This window comes from Pan troglodytes, chromosome 13, assembly GCF_028858775.2.
Source record: "Pan troglodytes isolate AG18354 chromosome 13, NHGRI_mPanTro3-v2.0_pri, whole genome shotgun sequence".
Lineage (NCBI taxonomy): Eukaryota > Metazoa > Chordata > Mammalia > Primates > Hominidae > Pan > Pan troglodytes.
In genome coordinates, this window is record NC_072411.2 from 107,773,189 (window position 1) to 107,800,303 (window position 27,115).

Sequence of the window (27,115 nt, forward strand, 5' to 3'; positions counted from 1 at the left end):
CTGGCCCAAGTTCTGGTACTTCCATGAAGTTTTTCCTGACACCTCCAGGCCTCATCTGTGCTACTGCTGATAACATCCTGAATGGCACTTGAAAATACATTATCCTATTTCATTCTTTGGTTATTTCAGTTTGAATGCTGTTTTCCCAACAAGACAGAAAATCCCTTAAGAATAAGGATCACCTTACATTTCACACAATCTTATATGCTGTTGGGTATATTTCATAGGTGTGTGTATGTATACTATATATAAACACATATATGTATATACATGCAAATATACAAATATATGCATATTTATATGTATATATGTATATTTTATGTATATTTGAATATTTTATATGTATATTTGTATGTATGTATATTTGTATGTATATATACATAATCATATGTTATAAATACATATAATTATGTGTGTGTGTGTGTGTGTATATATATATATATATATATATATATATATATATGCACACATATAATCTGTTCCTTGAGGCACCAGAACAGTAACAGGCATGTGGTCTCCTCAAGGCAACAGAATACTGACTGCTATTATCATTATGCCAGGACAGTTCTGGATAACAGTGCTGAAACTATTAACTTGGAACTTTATAGCTACAAGAAAAAGTTCAGTTGGAATATCCAGAGCTATACTATGGATACATAAGCATAGTGATTTTCCAACAATCACAATTAATAACCTTCAGCATAGTATTGATATTTGCAGGAATTCTCTTTCCATAAGAAATAGTTTAAAAACACAAGAAAGCAAACCTTAGGTAGGAATGGGTGAGGACAATGTTTCTGTCCTTCACTTCTTCCTTTTCTTTTTTTTTTTTATCCCCTGTCTGTCACCATCCTTGCCTCTGGTTTTGGTAGAAAGTTCAGAAATTTAAACCAAGGCTTTTATCCTACTGCAGAGAATTCTCAATCTCTCTGTCTGTGATTGCTTTAAAGATGTGAAGTCTTCATCCCTACCTACGTAGTAGCTCACTGGACTCTTGCCCTCTCAGATAACCCCAGTGTCTCCTGTTCCACCTATTGATGAAATATAAAGAGGTTTTATAGGACACACTGTAAAGGTCCTCCCACAATAATTAAACACCAAGAATAGTCTTTCTTAATCTAAGTGCAAGTGTATACTTGTTTTACAACATCTCTCCCCATATCCCCAACCCCATATACACACTCTGCACAAGCTGGGATGTAATGGTGGTTTTATGGAGAGCCGGGACTTTTGGTAAGAAGAAAATAACTTCCAGGTGGTTGATTACCGCCTAGAAAAATTTTCCCTACTGACCTTGACACTGTTAGTTCCTTCCTGTGCTTACTGGCAAAATCTCTTCCTTCCCACCTGATAGTCCAAGTTTTCTATTTACTCCTTCCATGCCCATGTGTGAGGGATATCCAAGAGCAAAAGGAAGCACATGAGTGGTCCATGTGATACCAAGTGTGTTGAGGTGAACAGGTGGGGAATCAATCAGTAATCAAGTACTTTTAAATACCTGTTACGTGTTCATCCTGTTTTTAGTTGGCATGATAGCTACAGAAGAATGAGATACAATATCTTTTCATTAAGAAACCAACACACAGTATTGAAAACCTACTGGGGCCAGTCACTGCCCTTTAGGATCTCAGAGGCTGATGGAAAAGACTCCAAGAGAGGTAAACACAGGACGTACAGAGGAAGGGACAAAAACAATAAAGACCAACACTAGATAGAAAACAGTTCATCACTTATGGGTGGCCATTCGTAAGAGAGAGAACTGAGGTTCAGGGTGGTCGGCGGGGGCATCATGGATGCTGTGGAGTAGACAGTTGATTGTCAGCAACCCTTGTTAGTAAAGAAAGGTTTTATAGAAAAGGTGCTTTTATTTATTTGTTTATTTATTTATTTATTTTGAGACAAAGTCTCACTATGTCAACCAAACTGGAGTGCAGTGGCGTGATGTGGGCTCACTGCAACCTCTGCCTCCCGGGTTCAAGTGATTCTCCTGCCTCAGCCTCCTGAGTAACTGGGACTACAGGTGTGCGCCACCACACCCGGCTAATTTTTGTATTTTCAGCAGAGATGGGGTTTCACTATGTTGGCCAGTCTGGTCTCAGACTCCAGACCTCAGGCAATCCACCCGCCTCTTGACCTCCCAACAAAGTGCTGGGATTGCAGGCATGAGCCACCGAACCCAGCCAGAAATGGTGCTTTTAAAAATATGGTCTTTTCACAGCCGAGAAGAGCTATAATGGCGTGAAAACTAAATGTAACATACTGGATGGGATCCAGGGACAGAAAAATAGCATTAGTTAAAAATCTAAATAAACTATAGACTTTAGTTAACAATAATGTATCAATATGGATTAATTGTAAGAAATGTGCCATACTAACGTTAGCTAGCGATAAGAGGGAAACTGGGTACAGGATGTATGGGAAGTCTCTATACTACCTGTTCAATGTTTCTGTAAACCTAAAACTATTCTAAAAACTAAAATCGGTTTTAAAAAAAGAAGAAGAAGAAAATAGTCTAGCATCCTACAGAATATTCCTGGCATGGGGACATGAGGGAGTCAGTTTGACAGTGACCCTTTTTTGAAAGAGGTGACTTTGTTGTTAAATGCCGTGTTTGTGGCTTGATCATCAATTCCTATAGCAATGTGGAGTTCTTGCTTGCTTTTCCGTGGTTGATTTTTGGCAGGCAGTAACAGCATTTGTGCACTGATTATAATTTCGAGATGCATTGTCAGTAACCAGGGTGTATAATGGATCTTCATCTCTAATTACTTTTCTCTCCACAGGTGCCTGGAAAGGGTCCAGATGGGAATGCACACAACCTCCGCTTTGAAGGGATGGAGAGGCAGTACGCATCCTTACCCAGGTAGATCATGGAGAGGTCTCCCATCTCCAGCTCACCTACAAATGAAGTCTTTAGAGAAGTCTACATGAAATAGAAATCTGGCTTTGAAATAGGGAATATGTTATAATTTTGCCTTGCTGCCGTCTGCTGTAGCCCTAGTTCCATCTTCACAAATGTGCTAATAATTGAAACACTTGTGGGTTATTTTTAAGGGGAGAAAATAGTATATCAATGCAATTGAACGTGTCAGCAAGAATATTGGATACTAAATGGAAATCCTAAGCCATTGCTATAAAAATGGTATCGAACATCCTGCACCAAGCTTAGAGACAATCAAATAGTAAATCCTCTGTCCTAGGAGTTACGCACGAGGAATGGTGGGCCAGTCTTAAGCTTGGAGTTTCATGTGGGTGTTAAGAAGCAGGAAAGAAATGTGAACTTAGGAAGGTGTTCTTTGCCTGATTTAGAATCTGACCTTGTTCTCAAGGCAATAAGCAAATATTGCTGAGAGGCACAGACCCAGTGGGGGAAAGAAACAACTGCATGGGAAAAGTTTGCTGGGCCACCCTGGCCTGACATGATCCACTCATACTGTAACTCAACACCCTTGAAAATGAGATACAATTCTCAAAACTTGTGCTGTTATTGGTGAGATGAAGAGGAATTTTAGTTTGCTATCAGTAGCACATGACAAAGAAACAGCTTTTCCAAGAGTACATGCAGTCCAGCTATGATGGGAGTTAGGTGAGGTGAGAGTATGAGAATTAATGCATCCAAAAGAGAAACAAAGTAAGGTTAATGCCACGCAGAAAGTTGCAGTGTTTTCAAATATTGCCTTTTAAAGGGGTGGGGGAAAGACCCCAAGCAGAGCTTTTTTTATCAAAACTGAGCTGTTAAAGTGCCACTCAGAGATGGAGTGACTGTTTGACATTGTATGTTGACTGTACCTCTGTGTGATTTTACAAAACGAACACCCTGAACATTACAATGGGCAAAGCCAAAGTGACCATCTGCTCTTATAAATAGTATGTTATTTTCAAAAGTAATAAAATCTGAAATCTAGCAGAGAAGCTGTTTTGTCCTGATTAGGCAGGACACCCAAAATACAATATTTTTAAACTTTTATAAAGTTATATTTTATTTATCTTCCTGTTTTCTTTTCTTTAATAGATGTTGTCTAATAAGTTTTTCTTATTTGTGATTAGCTTCCTGTTTCTATTTTCCTTGGCTTAGTACAACTGGCCCTCAGTATCTATGGGTTTCACATCCATGGATTCGATCACTCTCAGATCGAAAATATCCAAGAAAAAAAAGACAGTCACAATGGTACTGATCATGTACAAACTTTTTTTCCATGTCATTATTCCCTAAACAGTACAGTATAACAACTATTTGCATAGTCTTTACATTGTACTCAGTATTATAAGTAATCTAGGGATGATATAACGTGTATGGGAAGATGTGCATAGGTTATATACTAATACGATTCCATTTTATATCAAGGACTTGAGCATCTGTGGATTCTGGTATCTGAGGTCGGGGGCTGGGGTGCGGGAGGTGCAGTCCTGGAACCATTCCCCCAAGGAATGGAGAATCATCCCCAAGGGACAGTTACATTTTGTTTCATTTTAAAAATGGAGGTAGTTTCCAAAAATTTGTTTTACATATAAGATTTCCGGCTTTCACTGTTGAAGTATATGGAAATTGTGGTTAAGGCAGATGGAAAATAGAATGTTCTTATGAGAGGGAGTAAAAAAAGGAAAACTGGAAACAGTTTAAAATCTTCCTGACCAATCTGCACTCAGAGTGCAGAAATGGAGTTTTTGGGTACAATTCAGAGGCACAGAAATAGCATTTAAAATTCTATAAATTTCACTCATTCATTCATTCATTCACCTTGTATCTGGTGATCACCTAGTATGTACCAGGCCCTGAGAATATGGAAACTGGAGGCACAGTCCTAGTCCATCCTCAGGACTCTACTGTTAGCAAAGGAGTCAAGCAAATCAGCCTTTTACAGTAGTACAACCAATGCTTCTGTTTGTAAATTATTAAAGTCTTCTGAATTTCCAACTCTTGTTTATTTTCGCTAATCCCTGAAATACTCACTCATGGCTGACTCTAAACAAGTATATTTTAGGATTAAACACTGTGGTGGGGGTTTTCTGTCAAAGATAATACATTTATGCTGTTTATGGCTGTTTATGAATGTATGAATTGACAAAATCCCGCCAGCCCCAGAATAAAACTGTAGCTGAAAGGGAAGCATCTCAAACTGGAAATAATTCTGGCAAAAAGTTCACTCACCCACGTACACAATGGTAAGAACAATTAGTTGCATGTGCAAACAGACCTTTGCAGCTACCTGGCAACCAGAGGCAGCCATGGTGGAGAATAAATAGGACTCAGATAAATGCAAGGGGGACCCCTGGCAGTGGCTTTTAAATGGGGATGCTGCATCCCAACATCTAAAGAGGAGATGCAAAGCTCCCTCCCAGGCATTGCACCCTCGTCCATGGGTGGGGGGCTCCAAATTAAACTAATGAGATGCAGAAAGCAGAGGCCAGAGACGTACTGCTGGCTTCTGAAAAGGTATGCAGATGCTGCTCTGAGTGCCAGTGACATTTACCCTGGTTTTCTTGTCTTTCCCCCTGGAGATTTTACTGTCCACTTAATTGAATCACACCAGCTCCACCGCTGTCTCCTTTTGCCAGGAGAGTGAGGCGAGCACATCTCGGTAGGCACCGGATCCCTCTTCATCACAGAGGCCGGGAGCTTTGAAATATTTATGGAGTTAAATTTTTAATTAAAAACAGGAATAAATCCATCTGTAGGAAGTCGGTGGCCAACCTTATGGAGAACTTAATATGCTACTGACTGATTGGGTTCCTATGTTGTTTGTGCAATGCTTCACAGTAGTTTTTAGGAACAATTCAATAACATTGATTTCTATGCCAAATTTGGAGCCATCGACACAGAGAGAAAATGCTCCACAGCACATGGAGTAGGTGAGGAGCTCTGGTCAAGTGCTTTCATGGAACTCGGTCATCTTTAAAGCAGGCCCATGCAGCCCACTGCCAGGCTAAATGACATTTCACGAAATAAAGCCAGAGCGCTGGCCAGCACAGGAAAAAGACAATGCCCAGCACTTGGTAGTTATGAGGTTGCCTAAGGCTAAGGGCTAAGCCATGTTAAGTGTTATTGTTAAGCAATGTTAAATCTTCTGCCTCCTAAGAAAAATGACTTGACTTCTTTTCTCCTGAGGGTGCTGTTTTGGAAAGCGGAGTGTGGTTGTAATACAACCTCGTTAGTAAACACCACACCTGTACCAGGGCCAATGTTTTACCAACCTGAACAGCCCCCAGTTTTCTTGGTAGTAAACAGAATGAAATCAGCATTCCTTTATTCTTGCCTGACACAAATTATTACTCACCCTAGGTGAGTAGGGAAGTGGCTGTTTCCTAGGCTGCTATGATGTGCGAACATCAACGTATGTGTTTTTGCAAACGGCTCCTTTTTCACTCCAGCCTGCCAGCCGCTCGCAATTCTCCCAGGTCCCATTCTGATTTCGCAGGCCTCCTTGTGGTCAGTCCCTTCAGCAGTGAACTCTCCACTCTTCCCATCTCAAGCCTCCATCATTCCCACCTGGCCCATCCCGGGCCCCATGGGATCCCATTATCCCCCTCTCTGCAGATGGCTCTGTGCATCGGCGCATGATGTTGCTCTTCCGGACTTAGAATCAAGTGTGGAGTCCTAGGGAGTGAGCAAAAGGCACTGCAGCTCTTCTGTGGTCCTACATGCGTGGGCGGCAAAAGGTTGCTGGAGAGACTCGTAAAACTGCATTCATGGGTTCCACTACAAAATTCACATTATGCAGCACCAGCTGGGTCCCTGCTGCCGTCCAGCATTTTTTGGTAGTCATGTTGTCAACTCCCCTGACTATCCCACAGTGGCCATTCCAACCCTTTCTACTCCCGTTAAGTTCTACGAAGATGACTAAACTCCCCAAGCCCAGTCTCTGGAGGTGATCTCACTTCCTTTGCTTTATGACCTTGAGGCATTCAACGTTAGCCCCTCAACTTCTGCTCCTGCAGCTCAGACTCCTGCATCTTAGCTCACACACGCTTCCCAAGGGGATGCACTGAGGGCCTGAGCTCGGAGTCAGGCCATGATCATAGCCCCAGTTTCATCACTTACCACCTGTGTGGCCTTGGGCAGTGATGGAATTGCTTCAGGCTCTGTTTTCTAATCCGCAAATTGGGGATGATATTAGAGCCTCGGTAATAGTGCCGGTATGAGTATTAAATACAATAATACAAGCAAAACCCTCAGCGAAGAGCCTGTGTAGTGCATTGAAGGATTTTTTATTGTTAGCTCTTTTTTTATCTCAGGGGAAGAAATGTACCTTCCTGTAATGAGGCAAACCCACACACCAGAGCTCATTCTCCCTGGCTTCTTGGGGACCTTGAGCCACCAACTACCCTCTCTCGGCAGCATCTTTAATCCTTTTGGCGTTGCTTTCCTCCCCCTGCCTACTATCATAGATGCACAACTTCAGGGGCGCAGTTTGCCAGGATTCCCCACTGTGTGGAGAAGAGGAAGCAGCACCTGCATGGGGATATGCTGGGGGAACTCACTGAAGCTGAAGGATTCGCCGACTCAGGAAAGACCAGTGGTCTGGATGGTCAAGTGCAAGAGAACATAGCAATCTACTGTGATCTGAGTGATAAGCTGAGCTAATGGACATGATAGTAGACAGGAGTGCTATGGAGAGGGGGTTTATAACAGATACAGCATGCTGACTTGGCTCTAGGCAAGAGGCCAGGGCTCCTGTCCAGCAAGACTTGGGTGCAGGAGTAGGCATTGCTCCAGTGGTAGAGGCCATACCCAGGGCGAGTTAACCAGGAAGGTGGAGCATGATGCTCTAGCTCCCAGGGCAGACATGGCATGACAGCAGCACCCTATTCGCTGGTGGGAGAGATCCAGAGATACTGCTAAGATACTCCTATTATCTCAGGACAGGGCAGTGCTGAACATGCAACTACCAGACTTATACCTGAGCAGGACTTGTGTGGCAGGTCTACCCCATTAAATTGACTCCTGTATGTCAGAGAAAAACAAAGACCCTTGCTCAACCCTCCTTTTCCCACATTTCCTAAGAAAAAGTGGGCTATACCTGTTGGTTCTATTTCCACTCAACCCACTCACACTATAGCCTCTTACCCCAGGCTTCTGCCCACACCACTGATACTTCCACCAGACTCTGCTTCCCGCCTTTTGCTCCACATGGATTCTCTCTGTGCCGACTCCTCCATTCCTGCCAATTCAATGCCCATCTCTATGATGATTCCAAAAGTACCTGCCTAACATTCATGTCCCACTCTTGTGACCCCAGTTACAGCCGCCCATTTGATATACTCCTCCTTCTGCCTCCAAGACGCCTCCAAGTCCCCCTGCCAAAACCCATGCCATCTTCCTTTGCTCTTCTTCTTTTAAACTTCCATAGCATTTACTTAGCACCTTCCCAGTGCCCTAAAAACACCCTGAATTGGATTATTCTCCACTGCCCCTTTCCACCCCATTGAAATATAAATTCCTTGAAATAAGAGACTTTGTTTTATACCCATCATTTGTTACACCCAGAACCTGACATAAGGCCATGTATACAGTAGAGTCTTAATACATTGCTATACAGATGAGAATAGTTTTTTTGGTTTTTGTTTTGTTTCCTCTACCCAGGTGGAGGCCTAAGTATGGGCTCCACCACTGGAGCAATACCTACTCCTGCACCCAAATGTTGCTGGATGGTCTGATCTCATCTGTTGCCCACGTTGGAGTACAGTGGTACAATCTCAGCTCACTGCAACGTCTGCCTCCCAGGCTCAAGCATTTTCCATCCTCAGCCTCCAGAGTAGCTGGGACTACAGGCACGCACCACGATGCCCAGCTAAATTTTGCATTTTTTTGTAAAGACAAGGTTTTGCCAAGTTGCCCAGGCTGGTCTCGAACTCCTGAGCTTAAACAATCAGCTTGCCTCAGCCTCCCAAAGTGCCGGGATTATAGGCATGAGCCACTATACCTAGCCAAGAATAGATTTTCTTTATATACAAGGAAGTTATGGGAAAGAAATCCCCCAAAGCTTTTTTGACAGTTGGTTTTAGATTGCTGTTTTCCAATATAAGAAATGATTTTTCATGAGAATGTATCTTTTCTCTGAAATCAACAGAAGTCCAGACTTTTTTTTTTTTTTTTTTTTTTTTTTTTTTTTGAGACAGAGTCTCACTCTGTTGCCCAGGCTGGAGTGCAGTGGTGTGATCTCGGCTCACTGCAACCTCCGCCTCCCAGGTTCAAGCAATTCTCCTGCCTCAGCCTCCCAAGTAGCTAGGATTACAGGCGCGCACCACCATGCCCGGCTAATTTTTGTATTTTTAGTAGAGACGAGGTTTCACCATGTTGGCCAGGGTGGTCTTGAACTTCTGACCTCAAGTGATCCACCCGTCTTGGCCTCCCAAAGTGCTAGGATTGCAGGCATGAGCCACCGCACCCAGCCCAGATTTCTAAATAGTTCATCCCTAGTGAGCACTTACTTACTATGTACAAGGCACAGTTCTAAATGCTTTGCATCTCCTGACTGACAATGCTCACAGCAACCCTGTGACTCAGCAGCAACCTGATAATTATCCCCATTTCATAGAGAAGGTCACACACAGAGAGAGGTTAAATAAACTTGCCCAAGTCCAACAGCTAAAATGTGGCAGAGCTAGGTTTTTAAACCAAACAGTCTGGCTGCGAGTTTGTTCATTTTAACCACCTTGACTAAGGTTATGAAGCTCAGAGTTTAATCCATACTCTGCACCTATCATATTCTGTTATTTGCTCACCTGTTTGTATTTCTTACTAAAATATAAGTGCCTTTAAGGACAGGGACTGTGTCTTCTTCATCTTTATATATGACACAGAACATTCCTAATATGCAGGTTAAGTAATGCCTTTCAACCGTCTCTGTAATGCTGTCATAAAAATCAATTCTTTTTTCAGTTCCCTTGGGCCCTTTGTTTGAAATATGAACAGTTTAATGTGTAATTGCTAGATGAACATTAAGCAATATACTTTGCCTACCAAAAAGAGAATCCTGTTTTGTTAGAACACTCCTGAGAGTTGAAAAAACAGTGTCTGCAAATTGGTACTGTAGTTCCTTAAGATTAGAAATAATATCTCCCTAGAAGAAAAAAGGTGACAGTAAATTTCCTGGTGGAGTGCTGCATGAGCAGTCCTGTGGAGAGAAAGACTCCCTTTCCTGAGGCTGATGAGGGACAAAGGCCTGCTTGGGCCACGTTCGCCTCCAGTCCTTGATATTTCTGTAATCCATGTTACATAAGTTACTTGGGAGAAAAAAAGGTCTCTCTGAATATCTCAAGCAGCTTTCAACTTGGCTGCGCAATGGGAAGCAATATACTAGAGCTGAGTTTGGATAGAAAGAGCAACTTTAGAAGGAGCAAGCAGCTAATGCTTGCTTCCTAGGAACCCATAATGAATTTGCTTTCTATGTACGTTCCCGGTGTTTTCGCATTGGGTACGATTGGGTTCGTTTCAGAAGAAATACGCCATAAGAGCATGCTTCCACTTTAATGTTTCAGTTGGTTCATTTTATTGGTCTCAGTCTTCTCGTCTACTTATGCCCATCAGGAAGAGTCCAATCACAAGTGCGCAGGTAACTTTGAAACTTGCAACAAGCATGCTGTCTACTATCTTTGGTTATCCCAAAAGCATTTTGTCTGGGTGTCCTCAACATCCTTTTCTGTCATTTACCTCACTTCTTAAAGATGCTCTCCCTCTCAGATTTCTCTTGTTCTCTTCTCCAGTGAACTTCTGCTTCATTCACTGTTACTGAATTTTCCTTTGCCAGCATTGCACTATTTTATTGTGCTCACTAAGTCACTGGCGGTGACATTCAAGTTCTGCAGATTTCCAGCAATGCCACAGTACTGGGCTTTGGCTGAAGCTAATCTAGATAGTAATCCAAAGAGTTCAATGACAAGTTGAGAATCAGAACATTAGGTAAACAGGTGTGTGAGTGCTTGTCTGGGTGTGGGTAGAGGTTTGACTGTCTGGGTCTATAGAAGTTGACAAAGTCTCCATGCTGCCCAACTTCTCTGTACAACAAGTACTTCTCTGTGCGACAAGGCCAGCTTGTCAAATAAGATGCTTCATGAGCATATATGTACTGCTCCCCGCAGTCATGCCGGCGGTTGGAATGTTCTACCAGAGTTTGAGGGTGTCACACTTCATTTATTAATAGACACTGTGAATCATGGCCAGTGGCTTTGACACTTTCCTGGTGGTGCAACCCTATCCGAAGAACCTTCCTCACTGTGAAAAGCTACCTTGCAGTGTTTGTCCCTAAGATTGCTGCTCTGACTTTGCAGGAATACTAAGATGAGCTGAAGAACTTGTCTAGGTCATATCTTCCACATCTGCTTATGACGGGGTTTACTGCCTTTTGAAAATCAGTGAAGCTCTTTTACCCCACCAAATTAAGCTTTTTCATCCTTTCTCTTAAGATTCCCTGTGCTGAAAATCTAGTCTCTACTTCCCCTTCCCAGTAGGATCAGCTGTCTGTTTGAATGGCCCCCTGATACCACCTCAGTCTTAAGGCCAAGGACAAAATGATGAATTAGCAGCGATTTAATTCTTTGTGAGATTAAGATGTCTCCATTGTCAACTCAAACTTCCTGAAAATGCAGAAAGCCCCAGCATGTAATATCACTTTAAGATGCCAAACAGCTGAGATCAGGGGGTTAATGCTACTGCCACCTCATTTTTATGTCACTTAGTTCCTCAGATAAAAGTCCATTTTAATCAAACTTTTCATCATTTCCTCGTAGCCAATATATCCTTGATGCCAGTTAGAATATTTGATATTAATTATTCAGTCAAAGGCCTCCATTATGAGTTTAGTTAGAATATTAGTGATTTAAAACACGTTAAGACTCATACAGTAGTGATGTCCCCAAAGTAGTTTTAACTGAATCTTGATGAACCACATACATTAAATTATATAGGTTTTTACTTTTTCCCTCATTTTCCATAGAAAATTCCAAACTGCTACACATTTGTTGGCTAAGTACTCTTTTGAGAGGAAGAGTATGTGCCTGCTCTTTCAAGAGTGCCAAATCTGACATTACTTTGGACATGAAATCTATTAAGCTTGGTAAGCTGACTTGCATGTTTTCCCTCCTGCACATATTAAAGGGAGTTTTAGCATTTATTTCCTACTTCTCCAGCCAAAAGAAAAGAAGGTTGTTTTGTGCCTAGGCATCTGCTTAGAGTATTGCTCTATATCTCATTTCTCATAATCTTTGGTAGTTCTTGATGTTTTCCTATCTTATTGCCATTCCACCATCTGCCTCCTAATGCTCATTGCCCTGGAATTATGGTGGTGATTTTCTTGATAATGCTGTACCGTTTTGCATGATGCACACTGTCTTTCTGCACCTACCTCCTCCTGTCTTCTCTGACTCCAGCCATTTGCACTGTCCCTTGATTCAAGTTCCTGGGTTTGCTGTGTATAGGTATCTTAGTATCAACCTACTATAGACAGAGACATTATGAATAAATGAAGTGTATTAATTTATTATAACATCTGATTTGTATGTTTGTGAGGCCTGTGCTTTATGATTATTTTAAATGACATTATGTCACCGAAATACATAACCATCTTGGATAAAAGGTTAGTGCCTCACCAAATGCATGAATACATGATATTATTCAACAGGAATAATTAACAGTAAAATCACTAGTCTTATTTTCCATTTTTATATACCAAGATCTGCATGCAAATTGTTTCAAAGATGTCATGTTTATTCCTAAACTAGTTGATTGTGTTTAAAAAGAAAATAAAACTAAGAACAATCAAGGCAAGGGAGAGGTTGTAAAACCTATTGCGTGCCTTCTATGTCTATACGTTTTGCATGCCTTGTCTCATTTTATCCTCACTGTCCAGCTGGCTAGGAGTCATATGATGCTCCTTTAATAAAAGAAAAAAATGTATCCTTGAAGTCACAGAATCAGAATCAGAATTCAAACCCAGGACTCTCTGGTTTCCAAGGCCTTTTTAATTTCACTTGACCCCACATGACTAACATTGGCAAGTCAAGGAGAGGTTGGAATGCTTACATCATCTGTTTTCATAAGTAATGTGAGTTCATGAGATGGGAGATATCTTAGACCATATGAAGAATAGCCCGTGTTCATTGTGAACATCTTTTAAGGTTCCAGAGAAAATAGAAAATGTCAAAACCTACGGGTTGTAAAAAAAAAAAAAAAAGTAATAAAATACAAGAAAATAGTAGGGAATTTATGGGAAATAAAGAAAAACACTTTTGAATCACACACTTTTTCTTCTTTTATCACTATAAGTTTTCCCAAAGTAGAAACAAGATACCTGCCTTTTCCTTACAATTACCCTGTTCCTGTTGGGAACATACATAGAGATGTGAGTGGCGCCCCCTAGGGCTGCACAGACCATGTGCATGAACCAGGTCCCCAGCCCCTAGATTGCACTCTGCACCACTCCTCCACAGAACACTCAGAACAAGGCAAGGGGAAGGAGTTAACATTTGTTGAGCCCGTATTATGCTCCAAGAACTCTGGCAAGTACTTTAAATATGTCACCTCATTTATTTCCTGTAACAATCCTGATATAAATATTATCATCCCTATTTTATGGATGAAGAAACTGAGACTGGGAGATGCAAAGAGGTGTGGCTAAGATTGCACACAGAACTAGTGACAGGTTTTGGAGTCACTTCAGTATTTTCTACATCTGAAATTTCTGGGCTTTCTGCAGCATCAAGGTGTCTGGTACTAGGCTGGTTGTAAACAGGTAGGAGAGACACATTACGTGACCATCCTTTCCTGAGGCAGCCCTCACTGCTCTGATCCCACCCTAAATCACTGCAGTGTATATTAAAATGAGCATTTCAATGAATAAACCCCTTATAGGCTTTCAGAATGACTAAGAACAGCAACCACTGAATCACAGAACTCCTCTTAGCAAATTCAAACACCCACTTCCTTCCAGCCAAAATATTTTAAATGGTGCTTTTTTGCTTAAAGACTGCCTCTGTGTTATGCTAGTGAGTTAAATATATATACATATAAACCAGTTGGTTCCACTTCAGCAATTTTTGTAGCCAGGAAACTATTGTTGGTTCTTTCACAGTGTAGTTCTGGCACATCCTTAGGGGACATGGCTGAGACGCAAATGCCAGACAACTGCGGAAGCATCGCTTCTACTGACTCTGCTGCTTCAAGTCCAGAGAAGAGAGCTTTGGCAGTCAGTTACTATGGTGGTGCCACCCGAGCCCATCTGTGCCCTGCATCTCATGTGACACAGGCCCCACGACCTCGATCATTCTGCCAAGAAACACCTTGGTCCAGCTCCATTATTTCCAGCAAAGGCAAACATTTGTGGTACAAATGTGAGAGGGGTTGGTACAAAAACAGCAGCCTCCAGAACGTGTTCCTGCTTCTATTCCAAGTCTCTAATTAAGCCTAGACAGAAGTGGCCAGGGCTTGTCTCAATAGAGGGTTGCCCCACTCTGCAATCAGAACTGACCCTTATGGCCGAACATGGAATGACATGTTAAATAGGTAGGAATCTGGCAATTCTCACGGGCCATTCTCCACCAACAGTACACTCTGGGACATCATTAGTACCCTTTCAACTTGGTCATTGCTTGAAAGTGAAGACAGAGTGGTGACTGCCCAGATAAGACTTCTGCCCACTAACTGCTTACATGTGGCTGAGGCAAACACAGACCCTTTTCCAGAAATGATAGTGTCTGACAGCCCGGGTTTTACAAGGCACTGGAAAGATCTATAATTGTTACAGCAGAGGTTTAAGATGGAAAATAAGCATGTTGAGCTATTTGGAGGAGGAATTTGCCACAGTGAAGTTTTTTTTCCTGGAAACAGTCATATAAAATCAGGATGGAGTTGGTATCAAGCTTCTTGGTCACTTTCCATTGATATGTCGGTGCCTTTGACAATTTATGTTAAATGTGCAACAAACACCCTTTTACAGCTTTGTCCAACATCAAAATCAGGTCCATATATAAGACAATTTCTAGCCAGTGTTTTATAGGAGTGATTTCTAGATGTGGTATCTGTAATGTGGCCAAGATAATGTGATGACTCTGCCTTCTGTGGGTCGGTTATAGACAAGTCACTTATGTTACCATCTTGTCAACAGCTTGAATTCCTCAGTTTGTCCTTTTTCTGGTTACTTCTTTCTTATCCAATTTTTAAAAAAATGAAACAGTTCAGTCAGAGCAATGTGTGCAACTTATTAGCCTGAACAGATGAGCTAGGAAAGTCATCTACTCTCCATATTCCTGCATTTAACAACTATTTATTCATGACCTACTAAGTGCAATACACTCTGTAGGCCCTGAGGATAGCGTGATAAGCCCCATAGACACAGTTTCTGTCCTGTGAAGTTTATACTCTAGTGGAGAAGATAGTAATTCAGCAGTCACAAAGAAAACATAAAATTGTAACTCTGCCCATTACAAAAAAAAAAAAAAAAAAAAAAGGAGAGCTATGTGATCCAAGAAAATAGAATGTGAAATTGCACCAAATCAAGAAGGGAGGGAGACATGAGTTATGATCTGAAGGAGGTTTAAGACAATAAGGAATATTCCAGAAAGAGAACAGCACATGCAGAGGCCTTGTGTAGGAGAACACGTAATGAACAGACTGAAAGAAAGGTGTGTGACTGGAACAAAGACTGTGGGAGTTGAGCAGGAAAGGGAGGTAGCAGTCAGACCATGAGTGGTCAAGTGAAGGACGTCTGAACTTACTCAAAGACTAGAAACCTTTGCGGGGTTTTAAGCAGAAAGTCGATATGGTTGGATTTGTGATCCAGAATGTTTGTCTAGCTGCAAGGTAGAGAATTGTTAGGAGAGATGCTGGAGTGAAGCAGACCAGTTAGAGGATTTTGCTGTCATTCCAGGGACAGATGTTGATAGTATGTACCAGGGTGATGGTGATGAAAGCAGAATTGGAGAGAAGTGGGAGGAGCTGATGAACCTTGATGATGTATTGCATGTGGGGGTTTGAAGGGTAAGTGAAGCCAGGTGTTAAGAATGGATCCACACACAGCAGCGTGGGTGCTGGTCCCACTTCCCAGGAGACAAGGCGAAGAGAGGACTAGGTTTGGCAGGGAGAGATCATGATTAAGCTTTGGGACATGTTAGATTTGAGGTACCTTTCAGACTTCCAAAAGGAGACCACTGAAATGTGCTCTAGAGATGTCTCGACATGGATGGGAATTGCAATGGCTGATCCAGGATATTAAGCAAATGTGTATTCATGAAAACTGAGCAAAAGACCCCAGGGCATATCAGGGGTGATGATGTAATAAACCACAGAGTCGCATACTCAGAAAGTACAAATAAAGGCAGGTCGACAGTGCAGACTGCAAAAACCTGGGCATCCTTCTGTGGCTGTGACATGCCTTCACTGCTTAGATCGACAGCAAAGGCTTATCTATCACTGTCTTTGTAATTTCATTCTGGAAATAATATTTTTCTCAAGTAGGAAGAATTGGTGACTTAATGTCATCTGGCATTCTGTGACTAAGCATAGCTCTGACTCCATGAAGCATAAGGATGAGGGTAAGAAGAAACAGTGGAAACTGTTTTGATATCTGTACTGAGCTTATAAAACAGAATAAATTTGTTCAGAAATATGCACTAAAATATTAAAGGGTAAAGAGGAACAAGTATCCAATTTACTCTCAAATGGCTCAGGAAGTATCAGTATGTATATTTAATAATATGTATATATGTATAGAGAGAGAAAGAGGGAGGATAGAGAGGAAGGGAACAGAATGGAAAAAAATAATGAATGGGACAAAATGTAAAGAATTGATGAATTTGGATAAAGAATATAGAACATTCCTTGTACTACTTTTTTTTTTTTTTTTTGAGATGGAGTCTTGCTCTGTCGCCCAGGATGGAGTGCAGTGGCACGATCTCGGCTCACTGCAAGCTCCGCCTCCCAGGTTCACACCATTCTCCTGCCTCAGCCTCCCGAGTAGCTGGGACTACAGGTGCCTGCCACCATGCCCGGTTAATTTGTTTTTTTTTTTGTATTTTTAGTGGAGACAGGATTTCACCATGTTAGCCAGGATGGTCTCGATCTCCTGACCTCATGATCCACCTGCCTCGGCCTCCCAAAGTGCTGGGATTACAGGCATGAGCCACCACACCCGGCCTGTACTAGTGTTGTACTAGCAATAACAGTAACAAGGAATAGTGGACATTCTCATAATTTTCCAGTATCAATTCAAAAGTTTAAAAAGTCCTCATTTTGGTGTCCTAGGCAGGGCTTCTCCCCACCCCTGAGAAGAAGACTCTGAGACAGGGATTTGAGAGCAAGTGATTTTATTTGAGAAGCGATCCCAGGAAGCATTGGAAGCGGAGTGAGGAAGGGAAAGGAAGAAAGCCAGTACAGAGCACATTAATGAACAGATTACCACTGCAGGCAAGAGGGAAGGAGGGCTGGGGTCTTCTGGAGATGGTAGGGAAGACACTCACACCTTGCCCCACCTGGGGGCAAGCATGTTGAGGTACTTAACTTTTGGTCCCATTTGTCATTGGTTAAGGGTTGCTCCTAAGATATCAACTCCCCAGCACTTCTTCCTGTTCAGTGCACTGTAACAGAAGCCTCAAGCCAGGAAGCACAGATACTAGGATAAGGACCATAGTGGACAGAAGTGCTGCAGTGATGGGGGTGTGGGGGCAGTCTGCTGCCACAACTAAGGAAGTGTGAAGGCTCAGGGTCAAAGCAGATCAGTCGTGGTTGCCTTTCGTGAGAGAAAACATATGAGATTAGTAAGATGCCCCAGACAATCCTGATGCCTTCACTTTATTATTGGAGTAGGTGCTCTGTGAATTGGTCATGTCTTGTACGGAACACAACGAATGCCAATAGCACCAACAGAGCAACCCAAGAGAATACCTCTAGAAGAATGTACTTCCAGTTTCTCTTTGTTTCACTCAAATATGCAATACATCAAAATGACGTAAGGTCTTTGACAAGTTCATTTTCTGTCAAGCCCATGCTCAGAACATCACTGAAATACAGCAGCACCTCTGGGACACTCCTGGGATTAGGAAAGCCTCTGGAAAAATTAAACTTGGTACTGAGTTGCCTGACTCAAAAATGCCCGTTAATGAACAATGATGGTTTGAGTGTGTGCTGTGACTTTACCTAGGATCGTGGCTATACACACAGGCGAGGTAAAGTTCTACATGGATTTCAACATGTCATCTTTGCTTCAGTTATGAACAATAAAAACTTGGCCAAACTCAGGGATTTGTCAGATGGCCCTGGTCATGTGTCTTCCATGGTCTCCACAGTCTCACCTTAGCATCAGGCCTTTATGCTAAGACACTAGCGTTGTATCTATGAAGCCTGTAAAACTGGATCAATCACATCCAGTTCAATTAAGATGCTTAGGCTCATCTTCTTAGAACAAAAAGTATGTGTCATAAGTCAAACAGGCTACAGGATAAATTCCTAGCATGTAATTACCAGGTCAAAGAATGTGAATATTTTTAAAGTTTCTGATGTATATTGCCAGATTGACCTCCAAAAAGGTTGTACCAATTTACACCCCCACCAGCACTGACTATAAATCATTTTTGAAAACCTATGTCAATTTAATAGGTTAAAAAGTAACGATTATGATCACAAACTGTTTTAATTTGTAATTCCTTTACTCTTAGCGAGGTTTAATTTTTCTCATGTTTATTAGAATCCTTTTTTTTTTAGTTTGTTGTAGCTTATCTGTTTGCATGTCATTTCTGTCTAGGTGTTTATCTCTGTCTTCTTGATTTCCTAGAGCCCTTCATATATTAAGGGCATTAACACTTTGACATATTTAAAATTATTTTAGTTTAACTTAAGCTATCTTTATGGTAATATAAATTTATAATTTTTATATGTTAAATCTTTCATCTTTTGCCTTATAATTTGTTGCTTTTATATGCAAAAGGTTATCTCTCATTATGAAATATCCATACTTTCTTCTAATTATTTGATTATTTTGGCACTTCTACAGCAGGAATGCTTTGAACATACATGTCATTTTAAGTAGTAATGTGATTTTGTAATATAGTTTCGAGCAATATCAACTGACTGTGATATTGTTGTAACTAAAAAACACATGGTGGTCTAGACACCCATGCTGAATGGCTTTAGACAAATATTGTGGAAGATGTCTGTGTAGTTCATTGGCACATGTCAACCAGAATCAATTTACATCTTGCTCTCACTGATATTATGCCCTATGTCAGGATACTAAGTGTCCTGAAGCATTCTGACCTGTGTTCTTGGAATGTGATACAACACCAGGTATTCAGTGTTCTGGGAATAGTCAAGATCATCCAAATGGGCTTTTTCTCAAAATGGTACTTCTTCTTGCAAAATATATGCTCTTCTCCTTGATGCTCTGCCAGCTCCTGGAAGCCTCTGCCGTGTTAGCAAGGCATGCCTGTTGAGCTGACACACACCCCCCTCATCTCCTAGAGCATGCCTTCCTGTGTTCCTCAGATCTAGGTGATCAGAACTGTAAGCATGCTCCTCAGAGACACCATGTATAACATTGGGAGTTGCCTTTTAATTTCTATGATAAAACGATGCAGTTTTGCTGGAAGGAGACTTGTCCTGAGATTGTGTGTCAATTTGGCTAAGCCGAAAGGAACTATGAGAGGAGCGGTTCTTAATCTGGGATCTGTGCATATCTAAATTGATAGTGATTAGTTTCAAGGGACCCTCAAATTCTCTGAAGTTACATGCCAGTTTATGAATAATATTTTGTACATATTTCTGGGGGAAAGGGTGAGTGAGAATTTTGTAACCCAATAAAATGAAAACTGACTGAATTAAGGGATTCACTGTAAACCCTTCTTAAAGGGGTCATTTTTTAAATCCTCACATTATAGTTCCTATGTGACTGGTATTTTCTTCACAGAATAGCAGTGCCTTCACAGAGATTATTTCATTCGTAAAAACTTATGAGAAGAAAATACCTATACAGTAGTTTATTGTGTGAAGGGTATCTTCAACATCAGAGTGAATTTAATAGTTTTCGCAAGAAACCTTATTATGGTCTAACTTTCAGCTCCACACAGCACAGTGTGTATATATATTTCCATTCTGGATGCTGCCTTTTGGTCTGCTTTTAAGGAGAACAAAACCTTCCCAGCATAGAAATCCCACGAAGCAGGTTGAATGGCATCAAACTCATCCTCCTCGCCCCCACCCATTGCACCACAATGTGAAATACAGAACCTGGTTAAGCTTTAGAGACCAGACGTATGTGTTCACCCGTGCTACCTAAAGAAGGATTTACACATTCTGCTATCTTCCCAGCTTTGGAAAAATAACATTCTGTTCTCATCCGCAGAAAGTAGAGAGGGAGAGGAGGCACTCGTGAGAATAAGCAGACAACAACCTTCATCACAGCCAAAAGTACTATGCTGATCCCACCATAAATTTTAGCAGCATAAAACCACAAGAAATCCAAAGGAAGTAAAATATTAATATTAAACCATAGCCACTCCACCATATATAATTTAGATAAATAATCCATTTTCTATATGTAGGATATTGGAATATAGCTGTTCGTCTGCCACTAGCAACAGTTGATATTTGAAAAGCATAGAGACTTTAGCTGCTGGTGGAGGGCAAATGTGTTTTATTCATTCTTATTCTTAACAGCCAAATGTCCTCAAATAAAATACTGATCAATGGCTAAAAATTTAAAGGCTGCTATATCTTTGTCTCATAATATGGATTTGTGGCCTAATCTAGCCCTTTCTTGACCTTTTTGCCTAATGGTGGGATATTAATAAGCGAAAGATGGTTACATAAAACATCCTCTGCATGTGAAATTTTTTTTACATATGAGTAACTTCAGGTGGCTGAAGATGGAATGAGCTAACCTGAAAGTAACAAGCTGCTCACTGTCTTGGCCAAATTAGGCTTAATGCTGAAAGGCATTCTTACTTAAGAAGTCAAGAAGGCCGGGGGTCAAGCCGTCAGGCCATGGAGTGCAGCTGTTGGACCACCTTTTGCAGTCTCCAAGGGAGCAAGCAAAGAAAATCCAGCAAAGAAAATATCTCAAAGAATCAACAGGGAGAGTAAAACAAAAATAATCAGATGTCCCAGAAGACTCTGTTGGTATTATGAAGAAGGCTAGAGCAGGACTAACAGGGTTTGGCTTTTATCAACCTTACTAATAAAAGTCACTTGGCTCTCCATCGAGAAGAGCAGTTGGTACAATATGGAAAGGTTTTAAAGACCATTAATTTCTTGAAATGAAACAGCTGGCCTTATTGGCTATTAAATAATGAGCCAGATTCTCCCCAGTGCCTAAGTCACTCTCTGGTAGTAAATTAGGCATTTAGGGAGGCACATTAACTCTTTAAGAAGATTAGAGTTCGATTTAGTGCACTTTATGCATAGGAAGAAAGTTACAGGGAATCTGGCTGAAGCTGGGCAGAGAAAAGATGGAGACAAGGTAGACTCAGATGAAAGAAACTAAACACATGATTTGTGTTAACTGGGCAGCTCAGGTGAGCATGGGAAATTGGAGCAGTCGAGCTGTCGAGTTATTTTGTTTATTGTTCTGAAGTTCTATGAGCATGAAGGTAGAGAGTTGAGTCTTCATTTATTGATTCATTCATTCAGTAAACTTTTACATAAATACTACTATATAGCCAGCACTGAGGAAGTATTCTTCCATAAAACACAGTCCTTATCTCTAGGGATTTTCAGTCTCTGGTACCTTGGGAAGAGAGTAGAAGAATGACAAATTATAGATTATTTCAGTCAAGTAGAATAAGTGCTAAAATTTTATATGCATAAATGGAATTTGAAGAAGTGGCAAGATGTGTAGCACTTTATACAACACGCTAGGGACTTTGACTCTACCCAGAAGGCCTCAGGCCCTTGAAGGTGTTTAAAGAAAGAAATGGTTTAATCAGATTTGCATTGTAGAGAAAGCCCCTTGATAATTTCATGGAAAATAAATTGGAGAGACAGGCCGGGTGCGGTGGTGCACACCTGTAATCCCAGCACTTTGGGAGGCCAAGGCAGGCGGATTGCCTGAGCTCAGGAGTTTGAGACCACCCCAGACAACATGGTGAAACCTCATCTCTACTAAAATATAAAAAATTAGCCGGGCATAGTGGTGGGCACCTGTAGTCCCAGTTACTCGGGAGGCTGAGGGAGGAGAATTGCTTGAACCCAGAAGGTGGAGGTTGCAGTGAGCTGAGATCATGCCATTGCACTCCAGCCTGGACAACAGAGGGAGAACCCCATCTCCTAAATAAATAAATTGGAGAGACAAGACTACAATCAGGAAGGGCATTGTGAAACTGTTTATGTGGTCCCTACAAAAGATGCTGAAAGCCTGAAATGAGGACATAAGTGGGTGTATTAGTCCATTTTCATGCTGCTAATAAAATAATACCCAAGACTGGGTAATTTATAAAGGAAAGAGGTTTAATTGACTCACAGTTCAGCATGGCTAGGGAGGCCTCAGGAAACTTACAGTCATGGTAGAGGGGAAGCAAACAGATCCTTCTTCACATGGCAGCAGCAAGAAGTGAAGAGCGAAGCAGGAGAAAAGCCCCTTATAAAACCATCAGATCTCATGAGAACTCACTCACTATCACAAGAACAGCACAGAGGTAACCACCCCCATGATTCGACTACCTCCCACCGGTTCCCTACCATGACGTGGGGATTATGGAAACTATAGTTCAAGATGAGATTTGGGTGGGGACATACAACCAAGCCATATCAGTGGGGAAGGGCAGGAAGGGAAGAGAGGCCTGTGAAGGAGCTGAGCTGACCTGTTTGATGCCTGATTAGATGTGGGCATCAAGGGAAAGACTGGTGCCAGAGATAACTCTGGAGCCAGGCTGGAACAACTGGGTAGCTGGAGGTGCCATTTTCCTCATAGATGAGGAAGGATGGGTGTAAGGCTGGGTGGAAAGGCAGAGTGGTGACAATTCTGGGCTCCAGAGCATGGTTCCAATGGATGGCACATAGAGAACTCGAAGTCATCCATGGCAACCACCTCATGAGATTTGAAAAGTATGTATGAAAAGGAAACTGAGATTTTAAAACTACATAATTCCTGGAATTTAAACTGAATCCTTGGAAGAGTATTTTGCTTTGTTTGATTTTTGTGCCAAAGGAAAAGATTTCAAAGATGCAGATGCCTCCAAACTGAGGTTCTATCATTGATCACCATCAAGAGTATTAAATTGATGGGAAACAAACTGGAAATAGTCATCTCTTTAAAAAGCCAACTTTTTTTTACAAGGAATATCTATAGTTAATAAAACATCGATCATTGATATGAATATCAGGAAATTTATACTCTTTGTGAGAAGTAGAAAACTGCACAGGTTGCAGACTAGACAAGTTAACAGTTCTTTCTGTGTCGGCACTTAAAATCCATACCGTGGCTTCTCTCTATGGTATGGGGTGAAACGTGCCAACAAATTGACTTAGATGATGTCAGTATCTGAAAATATGGAAGAAATTATATATTGGAGGAAAAAGAAGAAATTCTTATATATTAAAAGGTGTTGACAGCTTCACCGCAGAATAGCAAAAATGTCCTTAAAGATAAAACACTTATTTCAAAATTTTAGAAACCACAATTACAGTTTTATATACTATGTGCAGCAAAAGTCATTTTTAGAAAGAACACTGAAATCAAAGTTTACTAAACCAGTAACCTTGTGGCAACTTCCTTGTGAGAACCTCATTCTTCAGGAATGTGAAAAGCATAAAATTAAAAGAGTCGAAAGTTTGTAGATTGCCTAAACATAATTTACCAGAGGCAGACAACGAACAAGACAAAACATGTCACTTAATATTATTTGCAAGTCAAGATGTCATCCTGGTGCCAGTTGCATCATGGTTTCAGGAAGAGATTTCCAGGTAGATGGCCGTGAACTATGCCATCTATGCTACGCCATCTTTGTGGCTATGCCCATGTAAGCGTTGTTATCCACGGGCTGCAGCTGGACGTGTTTGTTAACAGGTTTCCACCATACACCATAGTGACAATGGCTCCTCTAGAATAATTCCGGAAAGATCTATACCAACAGCGCTTGTTTGTGTCATTTCTAGCAGTAAAACCCCCGTTTTCTAGCATTTACAGGAATCAATAAAGACTCACTGACTTAGCACTCCAGTGGGGGGGCAGCTTCACTTCATTGTAACATGCTGCCTGAACATTTAGCAGGAGACAAAGCCCTTCCCTTCACCGTTAAAGAGTTCAAAAATGAGAATTCCTGGGCTAAGATGCATGTGAGAATATCTTATTCTTTTTTGTGTTGACAAGGAGATGGGGAAAGAAGGTAAGGAGACATGGGGACTTATAGAAGCTGCAATGGGGAAGTCACTGAGGAGTAAAAAAAAAAAAAAGAAAGAAAGAAAGAAGTCATACCAAAGACAGAATTTACAGACTAGAAGCCTACAAGCTGTGGCTTCATCTGTCCTCCACAGAAAGGTTCATCGTATCCTTTGTCAGGGACCCATCTCATAAGCTCCCTTACTGGATGAGGAGAGAAAGCCATTGCTGTAGCAAAGCAAGGCATGATCCACATCAAGATACATTATATACACATTTAAATAGACACACACACACACACACACACACGCGTACACTATATATAAAAATATATTTTCATGTAAGGTATATATATTATACACACACATATATATCATATATATACAATATAGATAGATACACACACATACACACTGTTTTTAGTGCAGTTTCAGGTTCACACCAAATTTTAGAGGAAGGTACACAGATTTCTCATAAACCTGCCACCTCAACACATGCGTAACTTCCCTCATTACCAACATTCCCAACTGCAGTGGTAAAACTGTTACATCTGATGACCCTGCATTGACACATCATAATCACCCAAAGCCCATAGTTTACATTAGCGCTCTCTCGGTGTTGTTCATTCTGTGGGTTTGAACAAGTGTATAATGACATGTATGTATCATTATAGTATCATGCAAAGTGTTTTTACTGCCCTAAAAATCTTAAGTGCTCTTCCTAGTCATACCCCACTCCACACCATTACCCCTAGCAACTATTGATCTTTTTGCTGTCTTCATAGTTCTAACTTTTAGAATGTCATATACTTGGAATCACACAGTATGCAGCCTTTTCAGATTGGCTTCTTTCACTTTATAATATGCATTTAAGTTTCCTCCATGCTTTTTCATGGCTTGATAGCTCATTTCTTTCTAAGGCTGAATAATATTCCAGTGTTTGGTTGTGGCACAGTTGATTCATTCACCTACTAAAGGACATCTTGGTTGCCTCCAAGTTTTGACCATTATGAATAAAGATGCTGTAAACCTGTATGGGCAGGTTTTCTTGTGGACATAAGTTTTCAACTCCTTTGGGTAAATACCAAGGAACATGATTGCTGGATCAAGTGGTGAGACAATGTTTAGTTTTGCAGGAAAGCACCAAACTATCTTCCAAAGTGGCTGTACCATTTTGAATTCCCACAAGCAATGAGTGAGAGTTCCTGTTGCTCCACATCCTTGTCAGCATTTGGTGTTGTCAGTATTTCTAATCGTGGCCATCCTAATAGGTATGTAGTAGTATTTCATTGTTGTTTTAATTTGCATTTCCTTGATGACATATGATGCAGAGTATCTTTTCATATACTGATTTGCCATGTGTATATCTTCTTTGATGAGGTGTCTGTTAAGGTCTTTGGCCCATTTTGTAATTGAGTTTGTTTTCTTACTGTTGAGTTTTCACATTCTATGTGTATTTTGATAACGGTCCTTTAACAGATGTGTCTTTTGCAAATATTTTCTGCCAATTGGTGGCTTTTTTTTTTTTCATGGATTGTGACTTTGATGTATCTAAAAAGTCATCACCGTGCCCAAGGTCATCTAGGTTTTCTCCTATTTTATCTTCTAGGAGTTTTATGGTTTCACATTTTAAATTTAGATCTGTGAGTCATTTTGAGTTAATTTTTGTGAAGGGCATAAGGTCTATGTCTAGATTCATTTTTTGCATGTGGATGTCCAGTTGTTCCAGCATCATTTGTTGAAAAGACGATCTCTTCTCCATTGTATTGCCTTTGGTGCTTTGTCAAAGGTCAGTTGACTATGCTAAAATGGGTCTACTTCCGGACTTCCTATTCTGTTCCATTGATCTATTTGTCTATTCTTTCACCAATACCACAGTGTCATGATTAGTGTAGCTTTATAGTAAATCTTAAAGTTGGCTATTATCGGTTCTCTAAGTTTATTCTTCTCCTTCAATATTTGGTTTACTCTTCTTGGTCTTTTCCCTCTGCATATAAACTTTAGAATCAGTTTGTAAATATCCAAAAAAGACTTTCTCTGTTTTTGATTGGGATTGCATTGAATCTGTAGATCAAGTTGGGAAGAACTGACATCTTGAGAGTATTGAGTCTTCCATCCATAAACATGGAATGTCTCTCCATTTATTTAGGTCTTCTTTGATTTCTTTCATCAGAATTTTGTAATTTTCCTTAGATGTTATAAATATTTTGTTAGCTTTATACCTAAGTATTTCATTTTTGAGGGGTGCTTATATAAATGGTATTGTGTTTCTAATTTTAATTGCACTTGTTCATTACCGGTGTATACGAAAATGATTGACTTTTGTATATTAATTTTGTCTTCTGCAACCTTGCTATAATTGCTTATTAATTCCAGGAGGGTTTTTTGTGTGTGTGTGTCAGTTCTTTCAGATTTTCTACCTAGATGATCATGTCACCTGCAAATGAAGACAGTTTTTTTTTCTTTCCAATCTGTATACCTTCTATTTCTTTTTCTTGTCTTAGTGCATTAACTAGGACTTGAGTATATTTTTTAGTATCCTGTTTGCTGTTTCAAAAACCAACCAAATGAAAACAATGTCCATCAGGGCCAAGAGAAGCAAGTGCTTGAGGAAAATATTTTCCTTCATTTTTTAACCTTAAAAGTGCGGTAGGAAATGGGAAAATACTTTAAATAATTCAGAGGATTTGATGCACTGCGGGTGATAGGTGAATTATAAAAGAGAAAGCAAATGTACATGGATTTTATATTCAAATCCCATATGGGCCAAACTACAGAACAAAAAATAAAAAGCAAAGACTGAAAGAGTACATGGGTAAC

General features: G+C 40.7%; 1 protein-coding gene across 11 annotated transcripts in view; it reads left to right on the forward strand.

The window, feature by feature from the left end:
• PARD3B (par-3 family cell polarity regulator beta) overlaps positions 1-27,115 on the forward strand; it is a 1,071,110-nt gene that overhangs the window by 998,537 nt on the left and 45,458 nt on the right. For 9 of the 11 annotated variants that reach the window (XM_009444083.4, XM_009444085.4, XM_054680131.2 and 6 more), the window contains one exon: positions 2,784-2,863. In XM_009444083.4, the coding sequence (XP_009442358.4) occupies positions 2,784-2,863 (80 nt within the window). Of the gene's footprint in view, positions 1-2,783; positions 2,864-7,386; positions 7,956-27,115 lie in introns of those variants that run through there. The other 2 variants (XM_009444084.5, XM_054680132.2) reach the window with 2 other exon arrangements.